At 38.0% G+C, this 23,848-nt stretch overlaps 1 protein-coding gene across 4 annotated transcripts in view; it reads right to left on the bottom strand.

The window, feature by feature from the left end:
- acot7 (acyl-CoA thioesterase 7) overlaps nt 1-23,848 on the bottom strand; it is a 184,381-nt gene that overhangs the window by 35,195 nt on the left and 125,338 nt on the right. For all 4 annotated transcript variants that reach the window (XM_007247940.4, XM_007247939.3, XM_007247941.3 and 1 more), the window contains one exon: nt 15,950-16,134. In XM_007247940.4, coding sequence (XP_007248002.3) covers nt 15,950-16,134 — 185 coding nt within the window. The remainder of the gene's footprint in view (nt 1-15,949; nt 16,135-23,848) is intronic.

Below are 23,848 nucleotides of genomic sequence, written 5' to 3'. Positions count from 1 at the left end.
CATTAGGAACTCCATGCAGAGACATTTGACATTGATGTTGCTATTGCTTTCAGACTATCAGTCGAAATCGTTAATCATTTATTGTTCCTGGTAAAACATTGCTAGAAACATAGCTCCATTGGCTACCAGTTGATGCTCGTATCAAATTCAAAGCTCTTACAATCGCCTACAAGGTGACGACAGAACAGCTCCTTCCTACCTGCACTGATCACTCCTGATCCTGATGAAGACTTACTGCTCTTCTCCAATGAACGTCGCCTCGCTTTACCAAACAATCATTCACACAAAGCAATCCAGACTGTTCTCATACAGAGTTCCCCAATGGTGGAACAAACTACCTTCCACTACCAGATCAGGAGAATCTCTCTCTATCTTTAATAAACTCCTGAAGACAGAGCTCTTCAAAGAGCACTTACTCTCCTAACACCTCTAACTAACTACCTTCTACTACCAGATCAGGAGAATCTCTCACTATCTTTAATAAACTCCTGAAGACAGAGCTCTTTAAAGAGCACTTACTCTCTTAACACCTCTAACTAACTACCTTCCACTACCAGATCAGGAGAATCTCTCGCTATCTTTAATAAACTCCTGAAGACAGAGCTCTTCAAAGAGCACTTACTCTCCTAACACCCCTAACTACCAAACTAACGACTTCTAACCACATTTCCTTCTTCCCCTTCTCTACTCCTCTTTCTCATTTTTCCCCTTTAACCTCCTTTAGGCCCTATCTAAAGATGTTTTTACCTTTAACTTCTATTACTTTTGTACTTAACTATTGTAAATCGCTTTGGACAAAAGCGTCTGCCAAATGTAATGTAATGTAATGTAATGTAATATAGCTCCACTCTCCCTTCACATCTAAAAAGATCCACAAGTGTCTTCACACATGCACTGCACACTAATACTATAGCCTAACATATACATGTTGTACATTTGCATTACATATGCACACAATCTACAGCATATACTTCGCATGGATGTCTTCCAATTCAGATTCTAACCCGAGGCAGTGGCAGCATCGCAGCACACGAAGCGAGGGGCTCGGCGCCCACTTTAACCTCATGGTGTACACACGCTACATGAGCTGTGCCTAAAAATAAACACGAATTTCACATTGGCAGCCCAGAGGTTGCTACAGCAACGCAACTTGTTTTGTGCGGCAGGAGCGGCGCTAATGGGCGCGGGCGACTGAAAGGGAAGAATAAAACCTCCAGTCTCTTTTCCCCTTTATCTCGTCTCGCTTCTGTACCCCGCCTCGTCCTCGGGAAGATGTCCCGAGGAGAGGAGTCGCTATTGTCGCCCGCGGACGCAGCAACAAAAAGGCCAACACGGCCCTTTTGAGTGATCCTTACAGTGTTTTGTGTGCCGCCATTGTGTGCAGCGTGGCATTCAAGGCCACCCGGGACAGGCCTAGACCTCCCTCCATCCTCCATCCCTCCCCGTCGCTCCCTCACTCACTCACTCACTCCTCCGCTTCACTCCCCTCCCCTCGCCTCCCTCCCTCCTTTCCTTCCTTCCTTCCCTCCCTCTCTCTCTCCCTCCCTCTGACAACACCACCCCCCGCACACACACACTTCTGTGAAGAACTAAATCAGGAAAGTCTAAAAATAGACACGGATCTTTCACTCGGGAGGGGATGAAGAAGAAGAAGAGGAGAAAAAAAAAGTACCTCGGGTCAAAAAATAGCAACGGCAGGCTTGTCGATATACTATTTATAACTCGCAACACACTTTCCGACGGCCACATATGACAAGTCCATTTACATGAAGGGTGCTCAGCCAGTCGCCACGGAACGGGGGGCCTCGGTGGAGTACGCTTTTAGATACTTATTTTTATACCGATCGTGTGTGTTTTTCTTTTTTTAAATTTTTTTTTTGATTCTGCGCATGCATGCATCGCCGAGCAGCTCACGCAGAAGGCTTTAAAAGTGTGCTGTTTTAATAATGCACAGCACGGCCATTCTGGATTTCAATCAAGCCGAGGAGGATGCTAGCACCTACAGAGCCTACCTTCTGTCACTGGCATCTCTGCTGGACTTCTGTCTGAATAAGGTCAAAACTGGGACAGAGAAGCCTTTTATTCAAGGGTGTCCTTCTCCTGCCCGTCTGCCTTAATAGCAATACAGCATTAAAGCATCTACACATCTTTCTTTGACTCTTTGAAAGAGATTAAAACATGATTAAAACAATACAAATAAAGAAAAAGAAAGATCTGATTTAACCCTCCCATTATGTTCATTTTTCAGGAACAGAAATGGTTTTCCCGAGTCAATTTGACCTAGGTGAATATTTTATTACTAACTCCACTGCTAATTATTATCAATATAGTCAATATTTAGTGCAATAATGTTCCTTACCTCTAACAGGTAATGGTTCAATTAGGACAATTCACTCGTTTTTAATGAAAAAAAAAATTAAACTTTTTTTTTAATGTTTCACTACTTTACTACTTTTGAAAGGGCAGCCTATAAACCAATAGTTTTACATAATATTAAAATTAGGGGTGAAACGATTACTCGAGTCATTCATGTTACTCGATGAAAAAAATTTATCAATTTATTTTTTGTGCCCCGAGGGATCGTTTAATTAATTTTAAAACGCAGAGCACGGAATTTAGCACGGACTTTTAATGTGAAATATCGCGCTTAGAGTTACGTCACACATGCCCAGGAAGCAGGTGGAGGAGGTGGAGGTTTTTGAAGCGGTGAGCAGATAAATTTAACTTATAACAAATCAATGACAATAACAATCATGTACCTTAATACATTACAAACTATATATATATACATATATACATATGGGAAGGAATATTGCAGGACACCATTAGGAACCTATACATAGTTTGTAATGTATTAAGGTACATTAATGTTTATCTATTTTTTAAACATTTTACAAAAACTGTATAAAATAATGCTTAGCAGATTTACCTTTAATGTAATGTATTACTTTTGTGAAGGAAATTCTACTCTACGCTCTGGTAGAGGAGATACTATCGACTGAAACATCTGAACCCTCCTCCTGTTTCTCTACACTGTCTACAGGCAATACAGTATGCAGTATGAATATTAATGAGGCATGCCCTCCAAATGCCTGAATCAAACTGATGAAGAATTACAAGCCAACGTAGAAACATTTAATACAGAGGTAAAAAGAGAAAGAGGATTCTGCTTCTGCTTTTACCTCTTTATCTTCTACCAAAGATAACAAGCAAATACACTTAACGTCGAAGAACAGCTGCAAAAACAGCAATATTAGGAAGAAGATAAAGGAACAATCATTGATTAAAGATTTTGATTGGCTGATACGGACAACTATTGGTCATATTCACAGTATGGAGCTATCCATACAGAAGAAGCATGTTTACTGTAACATGCCAGACGTCATTGAATGGAGATGTAGAGGTTCCTAATGGTGTCCTGCAATATTCCTTCCCGTAGCTTTTGTTACAGCAGCGCTATGTGAACGAGCATTGTCCTAATATTTTCTCTTATAAAGTGCCCCAGATCTGCAATAACCTTTACTGAATATGTTCCGGACTCAGGCCTAGACTAAAACTTTTCGATAATTAATGTTTTTCCCTTTAGATAAGGCTGCAGATCCAGGGGTACATGGACATAGGGAATTGTGGGTAAACTGAGATGCTGGTGCATGTCTATGTTACCTTCTGGCTCTATGCCTTTAGTTAGGCTGTTTTATTCAGATCTGTCCGCCCAGACTGATGAACATTTCTTAAGTCACTAGGGGTTCTATATTATATGTTCAGTGTTTTGTTAGATTCTTTGTTCTGTAAAGCTGCTTTGTGACAACTTCAGTTGTAAAAAGCACTATATAAATACATTTGATTTGAGATTTGATTTATTATTATATGGGTCAAACAAAATACCAGGTATGCTTTGTCGGTTTGCAGTCACTGACAATTAGAGAAAGGGATGAACATTTATTATATATGTGTCAGCCATTTTCTTGCCCTTCAACAGAGATCAGTTTCTGACCAGATCTGTACTGTTAACTTTTTGACTGGCGGTTTATTCTCAACGCAGCAGTGTCACTGACACATTTTAAACCCCAGCCTTCTCTTATAAACTCACTCCAGCATCACGGCATGCCACACCGCCACGCCACAGTGATGTTAGTGTCACCGCTGTGCTGAGAATAGAGGCAAAGAACATCTGGTCAGTGGCGTCCTATAGTGTCTATTTACCACTGATAGATTAAAATAGATGGGGGCAGGAACAGACTGAGCAATAACTGTATACCTACATCAGTACATACTGCAATAACTGCTTCACAATTCTTTGATCATAAGTACAAGATTAGTCTGTAGAAAGCTTTATGGAAGCTAGAGCAGTGGAGATGTGTTATATTGAGTGACAAACGGATCACACTTCTCCATCTGGTGATCCGATGGAGTTGAGTCTGGGTTTTGTGGCTGCTGAGAGAATGGTACCTATTTGACTGCATTGTGCCAAATTACATTACATTACATTACATTTGGCAGACGCTTTTGTCCAAAGCGACTTACAATATTGAAGTGCAAATAATAGAAGAGGTTAAGTACAAAAATAATAGAAGTTAAAAATAAAGCATCTATAAATAGGGCCTTAAGGAGGTCAGAGGGAAATAATGGGATAGAGGAGTAGAGAAGAGGAAGAAGGAGATGAGGTTAGAATTAGTTAGTTTGTCAGAGGTGTTAGGAGAGTAAGTGCTCTTTGAAGAGCTCTGTCTTCAGGAGTTTCTTAAAGATAGCGAGAGATTCTCCTGATCTGGTAGTGGAAGGTAGTTTGTTCCACCATTGGGGAACTCTGTATGAGAACAGTCTGGATTGCTTTGTGTGAGTGTTTGGCAAAGCGAGGCGACGTTCATTGGAGGAGCGCAGCGGCCGGGAGGTAGCGTAAGCCTTCAGGAGCGAGTGCAGGTAGGAAGGAGCCTGTACTGTCATCACAGTACGATTGTAAGCACTTTGAATTTGATGCGAGCAGCAACCGGTAGCCAGTGGAGCTCAATGAGCAGCGGGGTGACATGAGCCCGTTTTGGCTGGTTGAAGACCAGACGTGCTGCTGCATTCTGAATCATCTGTAGTGGTTTTACTACACAGGCCGGGAGGCCAGTTAGTACGGCATTGCAGTAGTCGAGGCGTGAGATTACCACAGCTTGTACCAGGAGTTGGGTGGCCTGTTGCGTCAGAAACGGTCAAATTTTTCTGATGTTGTAAAGCGCAAAGCGGCAGGATCGAGCAACTGAGGCCACATGCCACATACACACAAATGCAGTGTAAAGTTTGGCAGAGGGGGGATTATGGTGTGTGGTTGTGATGGTTTTCAGAAATTGGGTTTGATGCCTTTTTTGGACAATTTCATGCTCCCAAATTTGCAGGAACAGTTTAGTTAAAGTAAAAGACTTGGATTCTTCAAGTTTGGTGTAGCCCGAGCCCAATTGAACCCTTGAACCCTAGGCTGTTTTGGTGTGTTTTTGTCAGTTCCTCTTTCAGGTCTTAAAAACAGTAATTATATCAGACAGTCACATACCATTAGCCATATGGCTGCTCAAAAATCTAATCATTTAAAATATAAAAGGAAGCAGAATTGTTATAATTCCTGGAACTGATCATGTTTTGTTTAAAATTTTACCAGGTGCCTGTTTTTTTTCTTTTTTTAACTTATTTTTGAATGTATAGACTTTAAATATATTCACACCTAAGATATCTTTTCAAAAATGGTTAGACTATTAGACTATTAGAATATTGATGATAGTTCATTACATGGTTTCTTACTTTGACAAAATTAGATTACTAAAAACCTGAAACTCAGAGCAGCCTATGCCTTTCAGTATTTTAATCAGGACACACAAAGAAAACTATATATGCAAAAATGTAAACGTTTTAGTCTAAATAAATAAAAAATGTTTAGTGCAAAATAACTACTTAGTAAAAATGTGCAGGTAAAGTAAAAACTATATAAAGTAGTGCGCACACCATACCTAGCTTTAGTTTGAGTGCAGGTAGTTTCACACACTTTTTCTGTGAACACTTTTGAGTCAATTACTGATATTATTTGGTTTGAAACATCATATAAATATGTTTGAAGCACTAAAGGTAAATACTATTGGTTGGGGAAGGAGATCTCACTTTTTTAGGTGTTTTTCTTTTATAAAGAGTAAGTTCCGCCCTTTCTAGCCATATATGATTCGTGTTGATGTGTGAAGGGATTTCTGAGTAATTAAGCTGAGAACACAAGGTGAGATTTTGGACGAAAAATCCGTCTGTCGGGTTCTAAAGGGTTAAATCGACATTTTTTTTAGTAAATAAAGCATTGGGAATCAACACTGTACTGGAACTTGGCAAGAGCTGATGCATTCACACACTCCATACCTGCACCACTGCTCATACTTGCACTGTCATACCCACTTTAACTCCCCCTTCAACTGTGACATAAAAGAACTTTATGCACTCATTCACTTTACCAGCCCTAAGCTTTTATACCACTATACCTGCACTACTGTTTATACTGGTTCTCTTCTGTTTACAATACTACTGTCATTCACTCTTTAATTCCCCCCATCATCACTATTGCACTAGTGTCTTGTGTCTCTTGTCTCACGTACGGTATGTCTATATCTGTGACCTTGTTGAATTGTGCATTTAGTGTCTCTCATTCTTTTATATTTATATTTTGATCCTGTTGTTCTTGTGAAGAAGAGTAACGTAATTTCAATCCTCTGTATATTCTGTATATATGCAGTATTGACAGTAAAACTACTTGTCTTGACTTGAAACTTGAAAGTAAGCTTGAAAGTAAGCTTTTTAAAAACATTTTTTCGGCATGTTAAAATCTGTTCAGAATGATGTAAACTAACATTGCAACACTGAAGAAGTATATGCAAACAATTTAAACATTGATCCACATGCCTGAACATCGCTAAATTAGGCTGCATAAATGGTGTCTAAATGACTTTTCTCTAATCTAAGATTATTTAATATGGTTTAAGAATATGAAACACTTTCTAAACAAACAAACTTTTTTAAATTGAGCTTATAGTTTAAGTGCAAAAACATTTAAAAACAGCAATTTGAATATGCACTGCACAATCATCAAACCCAAATAGACCAAGATCAAAAACATAATTTACAGTTACATCCTCTAATATACTCTAATTTAATATAATTAACAGGGTTTAAGAATATAAAACACTTTCTGAACAAACATTTTGTATTTTATTTTAAGCCTATTTTGCCTTGGGGCAAAAAACACACTGCGCAGGCCAGATCTGCATGATTATAACATTGTAACTTGCGCAACTTTTATTAAAAGCACAGTTTGATTTGTTATTTTGTTGCATTATGAAAATAGCATTAAAAACAGACGCCTACGTTACAGACCATTTTCTTGAGCTCGACCCCACACACAGTACTGACTTCAACTAGATAGAATCCTTTGGGATGAATTAGAATAAAATGTATTTCTAGAGGAATTTTCAGTGGACTCTCATAAACACACTCCTAAACCTTGCAGAAAGCCTTCCAAGAAAAGCTAAGCTGTTATAGCTGCAAAATTTGGGCTGACATCACTACTTCTTGTATGAAGAATATTTTATTATATTTCCACTGCTCGAATTAATGGTGCAAATGCAGCGAATATTAATATCTGCTACGAAGCCATTGACTTCCTGAAAGAAATGTTGTAAACCCCTCCCCCCTCTCTTTTTTTTGGTGTTTTTTTTTGGGTGTTTGTTTTGGTGTTTGTTTGTTGTCTTGTCTTGTTTTGTCCTGGTTTGTTAGTATTTTTGTGTGAATGTATCTAAAGGCCGGTTGTGACTTGGTAAGATTGGTAAGATTGGAATTGTGTTATATGTTCGCAGAACTGGTTGCTGCTTTTGTTTAAATATTCATAATAAAAATAATAATAAAAATGATCATATAAAAAAAGAATATTTTGATATATTATATATATATTATATATATTAGTGTTTTTTCTGGACAAATATACACTTACTGCACTGATGATCCATTTTTAAAATATGTTCTGAGTCTCCTTAACTTGTACAGGACTGCATACAGAATTAGCCAATAAAGCACCACAGCTAAAAGAGAACACAAAAATCCGAGGCAGACTGACAGATAAAGAAGAGGTGGGTGGGTGGTTGTAGGGGTCTGTAATGAAAACCAGTCCTGCTGAAGCCCCTGGGGCATTTCAGGGTGCAGGAAGTGCAGCAGTATAGAATTTACGCTCCAGATCTGACCCAGGAACGACTGCGCCGTGGAGAAGAATACATATTGACGTGATTTCCAGGAAGACATGTTACTCTTAAGGATGGATTTCACCTTCTGGAAGACGGAAGGCTAAAGCTACATCAGCATTCAGCTGGAATTACCAGCCACGACCTTCAGAAGCTACTGCGACTGCATTTTAAAACCGGGAAAGAAACGTACCTCGAAGCATGGGAAAGATTTCAGCTGTCTGGGTTTGTAGGAGAGAGAATGAGGGGGTGCAATTAACCTCTTAGCTGAGTGTCCTACCCACTTTACCATTATTAAGCTATTAACTTTTATTCTGAATTCTTCTGCCATTCTAAAATCTTGGATTTTGCTATTTATAGGTATATGCTTGAGTAAAATGAACATTGTTGTTTTATTCTGTAAACTACAGACAATATTTCTCCCAAATTCTCAAAAAAATATATATATAATTTAGAGCTTTTATATGCAGAAAAAGAGAAATGCAGAGCTTTCAGACCTTAAATAAACTACAGACAACATTTCTCCCAAATTCCAAACAAAAATAGTGTAATTTAAAGCTTTTATTTGTTTATTTGCAGAAAATGAGAAATGAGAAAAAAAAGAGACCACTTCAGTTTCTGAATCAGTTTCTCTGATTTTGCTATTTTATAGATAAATGTTTGAGCAAATGAACAAAATGAACATTGTTGTTTTATTCTATAAACTACAGACAACATTTCTCCCAAAATTCAAATAGAAATATTGTAATTTAGAGCTCAATTATGCACAAAAAAGATGTTTTATCAGCTTCATATGGCTACTGCAAATGCACAGATCTCTACATCAAGGCAAGCTTTGACCGCTACCATCCTTACCATCATCCACTCACTGCGTAAAAAGCAAGCTGATGGCTCCGCGACTTTATCTGTAAACAGACTCCTATTTAGATTTTCAACTCATTAATACTGTCTCTGGCTACATATAGACTAGGTTTCATATGTAGTTGCGTTCAAAAATGTCCTCTCTTTCTGAGTAAATAACTGCTGTTTGCTGTTGTTCTTCTATTTTAATTGAATAAAAACACTCATACAGTGAGGAGCAGCAGCAGCAGGAGCTCCTCAGATAAAGTGCCGTTCTCATTTCTCTCCAGGCAGGACAGAGCGAGATGAGCGTTTGACTCAGAGCTGAGCTACTGTCATTTCAATGTGTCACCTTGTTATGCTAACTGGCTAGAGCTTTGCCAGTATGCTTCTTTGGCAGTGCTGTTTTACGGCAGTATGTGAAAAATGGAACTGGTTATGACTCAAAAAAAAAAAAAACCTGTTATGGTGCAAACAAAAAGTCTAATTATTTTACACATAAGGTAAAGTATATACCAACAGTATATCCTAAGTATTTGTCGCATTTGTTATTAATATAATAGCAAGCTAAACAGATATGGGCAAAACAGGGCAAAAAAAAAAAAAACTAACTTTAGACAAGATAAAAAAAAAAAAACAGGGAAAATGACAATAGAGAGAGACAATACACAAAACTAAAACATGAAATTGCTCTTCATGCAATAAGGAATGGTTGGCAATACTTCGCAAAGGTTAGAGAAACTGAATTAGTATATAAACTAGCAACAAAAGTGACAGAAAACAGGTCAGTACTCAGGTAAGCGGGGGAAGCAGAACACATTCGTTTTTGATTGGGAAGTTAGAGAAGATAAATTATGGGAAATGTTGTTGGTGGACTTAAGGGAGGCAGAGGGAGCAGAAGGAAGCCTGGCACTTTTCTAATGATGAAACTTCTTTGCAATCAGGACAATAAGGCAGCAGACAGCAGCTCCTGTCAGTATGACTCTTACTGAATGTCAAAAAGCTTTCAGACTGTCTAAACTAAGCTTATAAAATTGTTTTCTCATGTTCTCATGTTACTCTCCCTTTCAGAGAACCATTACTTCAAATTATATTGTTGGTATGCTCTTTGCCACTTGACCACAGCTTTTATAAACAGACAGAAAGGTAAAATAAGAGATATTCAAACTAAACTGTATTGCACTAAAGACTGTGGCTTCGAAAAATAAGAAAATGTCATAAATAGTGACACACTGGAATCATGCCCACGAGGTCAGCAGACGTTTCGCTGAAGCGCCGTGAACCTTTTGAATGGGTTGCTAAGTCCTTGTAGCTATGCATCAAGTTAATGGCTGCAATAATTCACAGAGAGCAGTAAAGCCTGGAGAAAGCACAACCTTGAACCAGTATGGTGGAAAATAAAGAACCTGGATAGACTTCAGACTTCCCTTTTTCCTTATATGGGCATAAATGCCAACATATCATGTAAACTGCTCGTTACTAGAGACATGTTCCATAGGTTAAAATGTATACAACTCCAGTTATAAAGTGGGAAACTGAATTTGTGAGGCATAGTAATTATATTAATTAAGGATTAATTCATATTCAGAATCTATTGTGGTTTTTTTTGCACTTTTCTTATATTTTAGGGCAGGGGTGTCCAAACTACGGGCCATAGTTTTTTGAGAAATAGCGGTATTTTAGAAATAGAATGAAAGTTGGCCCGCTGTTAAGCAGGTTTCTATTATGTGAGATTCAAAGTTTGAACGCTAGGTGTCAGAAACGGGCCAAAAAGTCGGAGAGGGTGCGCATTTCTAGCGCAGAAAAACGGGCCAAAGAGTCTAAAAGCGGAGAGGGTGCGCATTTCTAGCGCAGAAAAACGGGCCAAAGAGTCTAAAAGCGGAGAGGGTGCGCAGTTATAGCGCAGAAAAACGGGCCAAAGAGTCTAAAAGCGGAGAGGGTGCGCATTTATAGCGCAGAAAAACGGGCCAAAGAGTCTAAAAGCGTAAAGGGTGCGCAGTTATTGCGCAGAAAAACGCGCCAAAGAGTCTAAACGCAGAGAGAGTGCGCAGTTATAGCGCAGAAAAATGAGCCAAAGAGTCTAAAACCAGAGAGAGTGCGCATTTCTGTCAAAGATAAAGATAGTAAGTCAAGTAAAATGGTGTGTAAATGAAATAATCAGAAAAAATTTATCATTTAAAGTGGTATATTTCATTATTTGTTTTATTACAGTGTGTGGCCCATGACTTCAAATATATTTCTCCTTCTGGCCCCCAACAAAAAAAGTTTGGACACCCCTGTTTTAGGGTCTATGATATTAAACTAAAGAGAATTATGACAGTAGAGTATTTTCTACATTGTGGATTAATATAGATATTAAAACAATTTAAAAACCATTAAGAATTATATATTTTCTTTAATAATTCATAACATGATCAGGATGCATGATCAGATATTAAGGAAAGATGCTAAATTTAAACACCGGCTGATCTTATCAGCAGAGCTTTAGCCAGTATTTTCTTATTTGAACTGTGTGGTACATCACAGTAATCTGTATAGGTTGTTGGCCCTGAAACTGCCCACCACTGATCCCTCATTCTCATTTTCACACCCTAGGGTTGCCAGGTAGAAACAACAGCATGCAAACAGTGCATTCCAGCCATGAAAATGGTCGAAAACATGTAATCACTGTTTTCACTATTTGGAGAAAATGAGAAATGGTTGAAATAAAAAAGATGCAGAGCTTTCAGACCTCAAATAATGCAAATAAATCAAGTTCATATTCATAAAGTTTTAAGAGTTCAGAAATTAATATTTGGTGGAATAACCCTGGTTTTTAATCACAGTTTTCATCACATGCATATTGGCATGTTCTCCTCCACCAGTCTTACACACTGCTTTTGGATAACTTTATGCCACTCCTGGTGCAAAGCTTAATTCAAGCAGTTCAGCTTGGTTTGATGGTTGTGATCAACCATCTTCCTCTTGAATTTATTCCTTTCTGATTTCTTGATTTTTATTTTATTCAGAATGCCTCAGATGGGTGCAAGGAGTGAAAGAATAATTCAAAATGTGTCTAAATTATATCAACAGCGAGTTTCCTGTCTGGAAACGTGGGCTCTCTGTCAGGTTAACGTTTATAATACTGTCATTGCAGGATGGGTGAGTGTTAACCCCCTTTAAACATGCTTCTATTAAACCTTATTATTAACAGAGTAATCTCACTGGGTTTTCCTTGGCGTGAATGCATTCATTTACAGTGAGTATTAGTAAGTACCAGAATTAACTTACATTTATAAAGGATGTATATACTCATGTATGCAAGAAGAATTAGCAATTTCTAGTTCCGTTTCTATGGGATGAAACAGATAATGAATATATTTGTTCATATAAAGGTATATATTTTTCTATATCTTTACTAATTGAATGGAAAATTAACTTAATTAACTCAAACCTCTCAGGCACTTGCGCTGTCTCTCTCTGGCTCTCCAGCCTATTTGTGTTGACTCTCTCTAGCCTCATGTCAGCTGTTAAATATATACGTTGTGTGAGAATAATTATTACTTTTGGTAACACTTTACTTGGATGGTCTATTTGATGGCCTCTTTGATGCTCAACTGACATTCAACTAACATTTAACTACATGTCTATTAAATGCAAATGAACTAAAAGGTGAAAGTAAATGATTCTCTGTTGAATATAACCCTACATCCAACTCTAACCCAAACACTTATTTTAATATTCTAGGATTGGGATTAGGGTTAGATTTTAAGCTCAGGTTAAGGTTAAGGTTAGGTGTAGGGTTTGATTTTATGGTTGATTAAGGGTTAAGGTTAGGGTTAGGTGTAGGGTTTGATTTTATGGTTGATTAAGGGTTAAGGTTAGGGTTAGGTGTAGGGTTTGATTTTATGGTTGATTAAGGGTTAAGGTTAGGCGTACGGTTAGGTTCTATTTTAAATCATTTACATTCAACATATGCTTGAGTTAAATTTAATGGATAATCAATTCAGTGTTAATTGAATGTCAGTTGAGCATCAACAAGACCATAAAATGGATCATCCAAGTAAAGTGTTACTTCACTTTTTGTATTTTTTGGTTACAATTTAGAAAAAGGTATCAGAAAAGTATCGCTTGGGAATCGTTATCCAATTCAAACTGTCATATCAATATTAGGGCTGCAACTAATGATTATTTTGGTAGTCAACTAATCTGACGATTATTTTTTCGATTAGTCGATTAGTCAGCGATCATTTCTGCCATCTCTAAAAACGATAGAAACAGCAAAACATAAGGTTTAAATGGCATTTAAATATCTGAATTTTGCTTAAACATGGAAATTACTGATATTTAGTGATTTAATATGTAATCTGTTGTGTTTGGTCACTTTTGGAGACACAAACTAAAAAAATAAAAGTCTCCTATTGCACAGGCTGCAGAGCGGAGCTGACGGTCTGTTATTGGTCCCGCCCATAACCAGCCCTTTTACAATAACCACACCTTTTTTGAATAGAGCTGAATAACGTTTTAAAAAACGAATTCTGTGGAGATATAAACATTTGACAATATAAGCAGAGGTTACACTAGCTGTTGTATTTAAATAAAGGAGGTAGAATTACAGTATATTAGAAAAAAAATATATTGAAAATTGTCTGTTTTGCCATTAAAACCTATGGGGATGGGTGGGGTTACACAGCAAGGGGCGCCCGACCTGTGGTGGCTTCACTTTTGAGAGACGATGCTCTGTCCAGCTATATGTTGCAGCCCTAATCAGTATCAAATTTTTTTTTAATGATACCCAGCCCTGCTCACCACATATATCATTGCATCCACCCACCTGTGACCACAACAAGGCCGGCTGCTATTTTCTAGAGTGTAGAGAATGGAGATACGATGTCCTGATACAGTATAACAGCAGTTTACTACAACTACAAGTAGGTTTACTTATAAAACTTTTTAAGTGGCCTTCACGTTGTGAGATTGATCTATTGATGAATCATCTGAGAGCTGCAGCTGTCTCAGGAAGCGAGCGGTGACAGCGAGCAGCATGCTTAAGTGTAAATATACCTCTGGGGTCTCTCAGAGTCTGTTATGTAACAACAAGACAGATAACTGAGCATCTTGAGATGCAAAGAAACCTACAGGAGCTCTCCCACAGCTCCGAGCCCATCTGGCTGAAGAGCAGTAGGTTCTGTTTAATGGGCTTCAACCTAACCACACCCCACCATCTGTAATTCCAACATAAAGACCCCGGTGGGGTCTGCATTCTACAAAAATACTGAGTACAGAAATAGCTGACATGAATACGATGCTAGCCTGGTGAAACGCTGTGAAGACAAGCTGCAGGAAAAGCACTTAACTCTCATAAATACAACAGCAGCGCTAACATGAACACGCAAGTACGCTACACCTACCTGAAATCAAGTGAATTAGGAAAAAAAAACATATTTATGAGTAGATCAATTATGTTAGTATGTTGGCATGGCAATAAACGAGACACAAAGCAAACATAAAACATTTATAAAGCAATATACAATATATAGACCTACTTCTGTGTGCTGTGGATAATTTTTCCTATTTTCTGTTTTTTACCAGATGTAAATAAACGAAAGATTAGACCACACAAATTGAATATTGACCAAAAAAACAGAAAATATTGGCTTTTTTGCTAAGGACTATTGAAAAAAAATAGCTAAATAAAATTATGAATATATTATTTTTTTTAACAGTCAATCACAGTGTCATGTGAAATTAACAATTCTATACAAATGTAGAGTTTCAGTAACAATATTAACCATATGTTTGTAAAGTTGATCGTTTTATGAACTGGTGTATGAGGTCTACTGCAATGAATGTTGATTGTGAAATACTGTGATTATGACCAGCAGCATCTGGCTAGAATTGTTAATGAGAACAGATAGAAATAAATAGAAAATTCACACCGTCATGCCTACCCATGAGCATGCTGGTCAGTGTTCAATCTGCCTCACGAGATAACACCTTATACTTACATATACTGTATTTTTCATTTTTCACACTATAAGGCGCACCAGATTCTAAGGCGCACTTTTAATAAACATTTATTTTCTGGTCTAGTTTCTTACATAAGGTGCAGCAGATTATAAGGCACATTTTATTCAACACTAGTAAGGAACAAGGGTGTCGCCATGTTTTCCTTCTAATTCAGCAGGTAAAGCTAAGCTAAGTAATCTACTCTCTCCTGAAAACTGTTTATTTGGGTGAGTAAAGCACTTTCATTCATTTACAGCAAGCTTAGACTTTCAGATTTCCGCTAAAACTGGAGCATTAGCTTTAGTGGCTAACTGCTAGTGGTTAGCAGCTAATGCTGCCTGACAACGCTACACTGAGGTACCCTGAGTGTAATCGCCCAGGAAACCAAGGGTGATATTAGCTAGCAGTTTGTCCCATGTAGCTTGTTTTAACACGGTAAACAGACAAGCTACAGGCTGATATACTCACCTCTGAACTGCGAAAGAGCTAGCGATTAGCACGGTTAGCGGCTAATGCTTACGCTGCTCCAGCAGTGCTAGCAGGGGTTAGCAGCACGCTACAGGCCGATAATACTCACCTCTGAACGGCGAAAGAGCTAGCACTTAGCGCCTTTAGCTAATGCTATTGCTAAAATTGCTGGAGAACTAAACTCCTGTATATCTCTGTACTTCAGCATAGTGTAGAATAACTTTACTTAACTTAATAAAATCACTTTAAATATAGTTTAAAATACTGTGCATATTAAAGTAAGAACCATATCAGAATGCATACTAACTGCAAAATGTGTTCTTTTTCAAATCAAAGGTGTGTGGTCAGCAATAGTTACTTCAGTAATTAGAGCAGTTAGATGTTTAAGTGTATTCAAGCATGACTTTTTAAATGCCTACCTTCAGCGGGGGCACAGGCAAGGGCTTGTTCTCTTTGTCCAGAGAGATGTAGGTGAAGAAGGCGGTGACTGCCCGGTATTTCCCTTTGTCAGTTTCCAACAGTGAGTCGGCATCCACAAACACTTCAATCTCCATCGACTTGTTACTGGTGAAGGTCATCCGTCCAGATATTGTGATCACGCAACCTGCAGGGGTGCCACAGGGTCAGGTATTAGGCCCATCGTTCATTTTGCTATACGAGTATTGGTAATCTGAGATTAGGGTGTATACTAGGGTTGCAATTTAAGACTATTTTAGTACTCGACTTATCTGCCAATAATTCTTTCGAAAATTTGAACAGTTCAGCTTGAATTGATGGCTTGTGATCATCTAGCTTTCTCTTGATTATATTCCCGAGATATATTCAAAGAACAAATCAAAGTAACTCATCATGGTCTCCCATTTTTTTTCCAAAGCTGTATGTTTTATATAGTTACTATAACAATTTTAATATAGTGTACAGAATACAGCATTTCCCTAACACTTAGCCAGCTACTCTATCTAGCGTTAGTAAAGTTAATGAAGGAGTTAATCCTGTTTAAATCCACCTTATTAAGCTTTCTGCAGTAGTTTAATCCACCACAGGTAATATACAGTAGAAGTCAGCGTTTAAACTGTGCAGTGAGCAGAACTGTCCTTATTTTCCTATATCCAGACTTCAGACTTCCAGTGTTCACTAAATCACTGTTTTTCTCTCACACACTGTCCTGCCCACACTGAAACCTCACTGGCTGAATAAGCAGGTTACAGGCCGATATACTCCCCTCTGAACTGCAAAAGAGCTAGCGCTTAGCGCAGGGGTGTCCAAACTTTTTTGTTGGGGGCCAGAAGGAGAAATATATTTGAAGTCAAGGGCCACACTCTGTAATAAAACAAATAATGAAATATACCACTTGAAATAATACATTTTCCTGATTACTTTCATTTATACAACATTTTACTTGACTTACTATCTTTATCTTTGACAGTGTTGTGTAAACTAAGATTTTTCAAATTGATGTTTAATTTCATGATGTCTCTTAATATTAAACTCCTTAATTATGACAACTTTTAGACTCTTTTTGGCCCGTTTTTCTGTGCTAGAATTACGCACTCTCTCCACTTTTAGACTCTTTGGTCTGTTTTTCTGTGCTAGAAATGCGCACTCTCTCCACTTTTAGACTCTTTGGCCTGTTTTTCTGCACTAGAAGTACGCACTCTCTCCGCTTTTAGACTCTTTGTCCCGTTTTTCTGCACTAGAATTACGCACTCTCTCCACTTTTAGACTCTTTGGCCCGTTTTTCTGCACTAGAATTACGCACTCTCTCCACTTTTAGACTCTTTGGCCTGTTTTTCTGTGCTAGAATTGCGCACTCTCTCCGCATTTAGACTCTTTGGCCCATTTTTTTGCGCTAGAAATGCGCACCCTCTCCGCTTTTAGACTCTTTGGCCCGTTTTTTTTCGCTAGAAATGCGCACCCTCTCCGCTTTTAGACTCTTTGGCCCGTTTTTCTGCACTAGAAATGCGCACACTCTCCGCTTTTAGACTCTTTGGCATGTTTCTGACACCTAGCGTTCAAACTTTGAATCTCACATTATAAAAACCTGCTTAACAGCGGGCCGGCTTTCATTAAAATACCTCGCAGGCCGCTCCAAAAAAGGAAACGGGCCGCAAATGGCCTGCGGGCCGTAGTTTGGACACCCCTGGCTTAGCGCAATTAGCGGCTAATGCTAAAACTGCTGGTGAACTAAACTGAAACGCCTGTATATCGCTGTACTTCAGTGTAGTGTTGAATAACTTATCTTAATAAAATAACTTCAAATATAATGACTTTAAATTGCTATTTGTGTTTAAAATATTGTACACATTAAAGTAAGAACCATATCAGAATGCATATTAACTGCAAAATGTGTTCTTTTTTTTATCATTTGTTAAAAAAACAAAAAAAAAACAATCACATAAAATATTCTTCTCTTGCGGCTTCTCGTAGCTCTCCTATTGGTTGTTGACATTGTTCCGAGTCTCAGACTTACTATCTTAATAGATAATATTAAACACAGTTGATTTTATCTGAACCAGGGCTCTAGCCTAACTTTTTGCACTGGTGCGCCTAACTTTTTTTCTTAGGAGCACCAGCACAAATGTTGGGTGCACCCAAATTTTCACACTGCGGTTTTGCATGGTTACTTTTTTAGTGCTGTCCATCTAGGCAATATTGACTTGTAAAACAATGCGGTCAGCATAAAGTTCTTTATTTGAAGCACAATTCTAGAAGAAAGGATATACGGAATATACGGTAAATATGTTGGTGTTTAAAGTGCTTTACTGATATTAAAGTTCAACTTAAATCTTTTAAGATAAATTAAATAAAAATAAAATGTAAGCTGATGTAATTTGTGTTCACTAAATCATCGTTTTTCTCTCGCACTGCAAGTCCCACCCACACTGAAACCTTACTGGCCAAATAAGCATAAGGTGAGGCCAACCAGGATGCTTTATTTCTCACTATATGTCCCCTTTTTTTCTTGCGCTCTCTCTTCACTCTCTCTCTCTCGCACTCCATCACACATTAACGACGCGTCGAATATGAAATTCTGTGTCGACAATTTTCTGTAGTCGATGTTGTCGATTACGTCGACTAATCGTTGCAGTTCTAGTCTATAAATTGAATTTATGGCTGAGTGATGATACTGAGTGATACTAGACAACTCAACTGGATGTCTATTGCAAAATCCACTGCACCAGAATAGAGAGATGCTTTTTTTTACCAACATGTGCAGCTTGGGACATAAACACATGCTAATGCTAATAAAATATTATGGCCTTCAGCATGGAGAACCAGTGATTTTGTGCAGCTGGATGGCAACATCATGTGTGTGTGTGTATGTGTGTGTGTGGGTCTGCATGTGTATCCTGGTGACACTGTGCTCACTAGCAGGGAAAAAGCAGCCCCTTCCAAAACGCACAATTACCGCTTGCAGCTTCATGTCTGCCGACTTTGATCTTATCATCCAAGGCTTTTTTTTTCCTCTCTTTTTTTCTTCCCCAGAGCGTCACTTTGGCTCTTTTATTTTTCCATTACACAGGCCCGGCGCTGACTGCCCTGCATCAGTACCTGCCCTATGAAACACGGCCCCGTAAGGGAGGGGCTTCATTACCGCATCGCGCTTGTAATGGATGCTAGATAAAGACATCATATAAATGTAAATATACTCATCTAATAAAGTGCTGTGAGGAGTGCTGTGGTACACGAACAGGGCGCTAGAGCTGAACATTTCAAGGTATTGTGGAGAAAAGTGCTTTCTACCTATTTAAGTAGTCAGAGTCATGATCATCTGTCATTTAAAAGACCAAATATAAAACAAGAGAACAGAGAACAACTTCTATGACTTCCTGTCATACTTTATATATTCATATACAGTGGTGCTTAAAAGTTTGTGAAGTATTTAGAGACATTTCAGTTTCCTCCCATGAACTGCATTTCTATTGGACGTCAGAAGGTCAGGACTTTTAAAACATTACTGTATTTTACAGTATATTTTTTTTGCACTATAAAGGGCACTATCAATAAATATCTATTTTCTGGTCCATTTTCATACACACCGGATTATAAGGAACATTTGTCGCCATGATTCCGTTGTAATTCTGCAGGTCTCACCGCTGGGGGCAAGATCTGTAAAGCTAAGCTACGTTATGTAAACAAAACTGTAATTCTTAAAAAAAAACAAAAAAAAAAAAAACAAAAGTCAAACAAGTGCTGGATATTAATCTACACAGATTTATCTCCTGAGATTTTGGTGAGAAAAGTGATTCAGTTTATTTACAGTAAACTTAAATTTCCAGATTTTTACTAGGGCTGGAGCATTAGCATTAGCAAGCGGCTACAGTGAGGAACCCTAAGTGTTCCGGTAAGCCAGGGCGGTATTAGCTAGCTTTTATTTACCTCTAAACGGCCGAATGGTAATGCAAATGCTGCTTCAGCAGTGCTTGCTGTGGTTAGCAGCAGACTACATGTCAATAACACTCACTTCTGAGCAGCCAAATGGCTAGCGCTTAGCAGGTAATGCTAATACTGCTTCATCAGTGCTAGCCAGAGTTAGCAGCAGACTACAGGACGATAATATTTACCTCTGAATGGCTGAATGGCTAGCGTTTAGCGGGTAATGCTACTGGTGCTGGAGAACTAAACTGAAACTACTGTATAACTCTGCTCTTTAGAAGAGTGGCTTTACTGATTCTTACAGACTGACTGGTAATATTCATAAGACACAACAGATAATGAGGTGCACTGATGATTTTTAGAAAAAAAAGTATTTTAAATGCGCCTTATAGTGTGAAAAACATGGTAACTTTATTTCAATTCTTTAACATTCTTTAACCATTCAGAATGACTTGTGTACTTAGAGTCGTTGTCTTGTTGCATGATCCACATTCACTTGAGGTTCCGAGGTTCTGTTCTTACAGGTAACAGTTATCCAGATATTTTCCTTCATAATTTGCTGGTACAATTGAAAATTTATTATCATTGTCGACAATAATTACAAGCTGTCCTGGACTACATTCAACAAAAACAGACTTAAACCATGATACTACCACCACCATGTTTCACAGAAGGGACTTTTTCAAGTTTTTCCATGATGAAATGCAGTGTTTTCCTAACTCCAAACATAACGCACCTCATTTAACCCAAAAAGATACAGTATTTTTATAAGAGCAATAGTAATTCGTTCACAAAACAATATTCCAGTAGTCTTTTGGCTTGTCCAAGTGAGCTTTGGCAAACTGCAGATGGAGATCAGTAGCTTTCTCCTCGCAAACCTGCCATTCACATCATTATGTTCTCAAGCTAACAACATGATTAACAAGTAACAAACTAGCCAATTTGAGAAAGACCTTCTGTTGTTTAGAAGTTACATTTCGGTTCTAATTATATTTAAGGTCAAATTTCTACAGAAATATACATATAAGGAAAAAATCCAAAAGGTTGACAAACTTTCAAGGACCGCTGTACAGTCTTTCCTAGAAAAGTTTAAGACGAGATGTTTAAATGCACACACACACAGCTTGTCCAATCCCTGTGTAGAAGTACTTCTAATATAATTAGTCTCTATGGAGCAGATAAACAGGAACCTAGAACTTTTGGCTCCACATATCATGCCAGATGCAGGCTAAATGGGATATAAATCTCGCAGGATTGAGCTGTAGAGCAGTGGAACAGTGGTGCTTCATCCAATACTTGAGTTTCTGAGTCCTCAAAAAACACTCCAAGATTTACTAGAAATTCTTCTTTAGACAAAAGAGAGGGTTACTCCAAAAAAAAAAAAAAAAAAAAAAAAAAACTTTTTAAAAACTTTTTAATTTCCTTGATTTCTTAAATAACAATAAATAATAAGCAGGTTTTCCAATACTTTTGTCCACAAACTGAATCTTAATAGAGTCTAAATTCATTCTAGTCCACCAGGGAAAAATGTAAATGCTGGAGAGTTAAACTCTAACTCTCCAGAGAATGCTGTAAAGTTCCTGCTCCCTCTACATGTTTTTTTTTTTATTATGCACATCTTCCTTCCTAAATCATTAAGTAACATTAAGTTGCCCTTTTTTTTTCTTTTGTCTTGCAACAGTTTAGTCTGGATTGCTTTCATAACTGTTCCCCCATGTGTCCCCAATTAAGCTGTAATTGGCCAGCAGAGCAGACCTTCTGCGAGAGAGACAGCCTATTAGCTGGGATCAAACAAACATAATATGACTCGCCTGGAAAGCACTAGTGCTCTAGTATCTTTTTAAGCAGCAGCTTAAAACTTTGTTAAACTTTAGTAAAAGAGAGAAAAAAAAACTGGTGTAGTTTGTATTAAATTGAAGGAAGTACCAAATGTTTTTAGTTGTTGCCAAAATTGTACAAAATGAATGATTTTGCCACAAATAATAGACAGGTGGCTGTGAGTATTCATACCCCTTGAACTTTTTCATATTGTGTCACATTACAACCACAAACATAAATATATGTCATTGGAATTTAGTGTGAAAGACCAAAGTAAAGTGGTATACAATTGTGAAGTGAAAATATATATTTTTTTGTTTTCTTATAACAATGGCTTTCTTCTTGCCACATTTGTTCAGTGCACGACTTATAGTTGTCCTGTGGACAGATTCCCCCACCTGAGCTGTGGATCTCTGCATTTCATCCAGAGTTACCATGGTCCTCTTGGCTGCATCTCTGATCAGTGCTCTCCTAGTTCGGCCTGTAAGTTTAGGTGGACGACCTTGTCTTAATAGGCTTACAGTTGTGCCATACTCTTTCTATTTCTGGATAACGAAGTGAACAGTGCTCTGTGAGATGTTCAAAGCTTGGGAAATTATACTTTTTTATAGCCTAAGCCTGCTTTAAACTTCTCCACAACCTTATTGCTGACCTGTCTGGTGTGTTCTTTGGACTTCACGATGCTGTTTACTCTTTTATATTCTTTTAACCACCCTCTGAGGCCGTCACGGAGCAGCTGTATTTGTACTGAGATTAAATGACACACAGGTAGACTCTTTATAGTTATTAGTAGAGGTGTGCCAAAAAATCGATTCACATAAGAATCTTGATTCTCATTTACTACGATTCAGAATCGATTTAAAATGTCCCAAAATCGATTCTGAGGGGCGGGTTTTAGACTGATTTTGGGCTGGGTATTTTTGTTGGACCTGGCAACCCTGGGGATAGCGCTTGTCCTTTCAAACGGAGATCTTCCAGACACACACAGAGCGTAGGTGTTTGAGAATCACCGGTAAGATGGCAGAACAAGCACTATATTACATTAGATTAACGTGTAGTTTCAATGTTTTATGGCAGAATGCTTCATAACAAGCATAAAAAAGATCGCTAGTAGTTAGTTTCAGTAACTGTTAGCTAGCTAACTAGCTAACTTTCCAGTTCCACCTTAAATAACGCTACAGGTGGCAGCGGGCTGCAGCATTTAAGGCGGAACGGAAAAATACAATAAGCTAATCAGAGCTAATTTCAGCTCCTCATCACAGAGGAATTAAGGAATGGACCATATGAATTAATTTCTCCACCTCCTGCCCCCTTTCTGAAGAAATACAACGACCTTAAATTAACTAGTTAATCAGCAGCTGCTCCTGAACTTTAGCGCTCCACTGCTATCATCACATCAGCCCAGCAGCGTCACCTACACACCACCGCTAGTAGCCTGGTAATAAAGCAGTGTTATTTATTATTTATTTATTGTTCATTAACGTCATTGTGATATCCCAGTGATTCCTCTGTCACTGAGGACCCACATTCCTGCACATTTTATTGTTTTTGTAACACATTACCTGCTCCAGGACCAGTGTATATTATGGAGGGTTTTTTTTCAATAAGATTCATAAGCCAGAAGCAGAAATTTTTATAATTCAAATCGTTTTGAATCAAAAATCGATTTTGAATCGAATCGTGGCCCCCAAAATCGGAATCGAATCGAATCGTGAGATAGTAAACGATTCCCACCCCTAGTTATTAGCATTCATCAGGAAACTTCTGAATGGAATTGGTTGCACTCAGAGAAAGGGGTGGCTGAATACTTTTGCACACCACACTTTTCAGTTTTTTATTTGTAAAAAATGTTTTGAATCATGCATCATTTTTTATTTCACTTTACAATTGTATACCACTTTGTGTTGGTCCTTCACATTAAATTCCAATTAAATAAATGTATGTTTGTGGTTGTAATGTGACACATTATGGAAAAGTTCAAGGGGTATGAATACTTTTGCAAGTCACTGTATTTCACCACTTTTTTCAGCACTGAATAATTAGCCTGAATTACAATTTTAGAATGTTTAAATAGTAGCACTGGGAATGGAACATTCTGGCACATTGTGTCTTTAATGGCTTTA

This window comes from Astyanax mexicanus, chromosome 12 (assembly GCF_023375975.1).
Source record: "Astyanax mexicanus isolate ESR-SI-001 chromosome 12, AstMex3_surface, whole genome shotgun sequence".
NCBI classification, from domain to species: Eukaryota; Metazoa; Chordata; class Actinopteri; order Characiformes; family Acestrorhamphidae; genus Astyanax; species Astyanax mexicanus.
The sequence above is the reverse complement of the archived record's forward strand: the minus strand, read 5'-3'. Positions and strand labels throughout refer to the sequence as shown.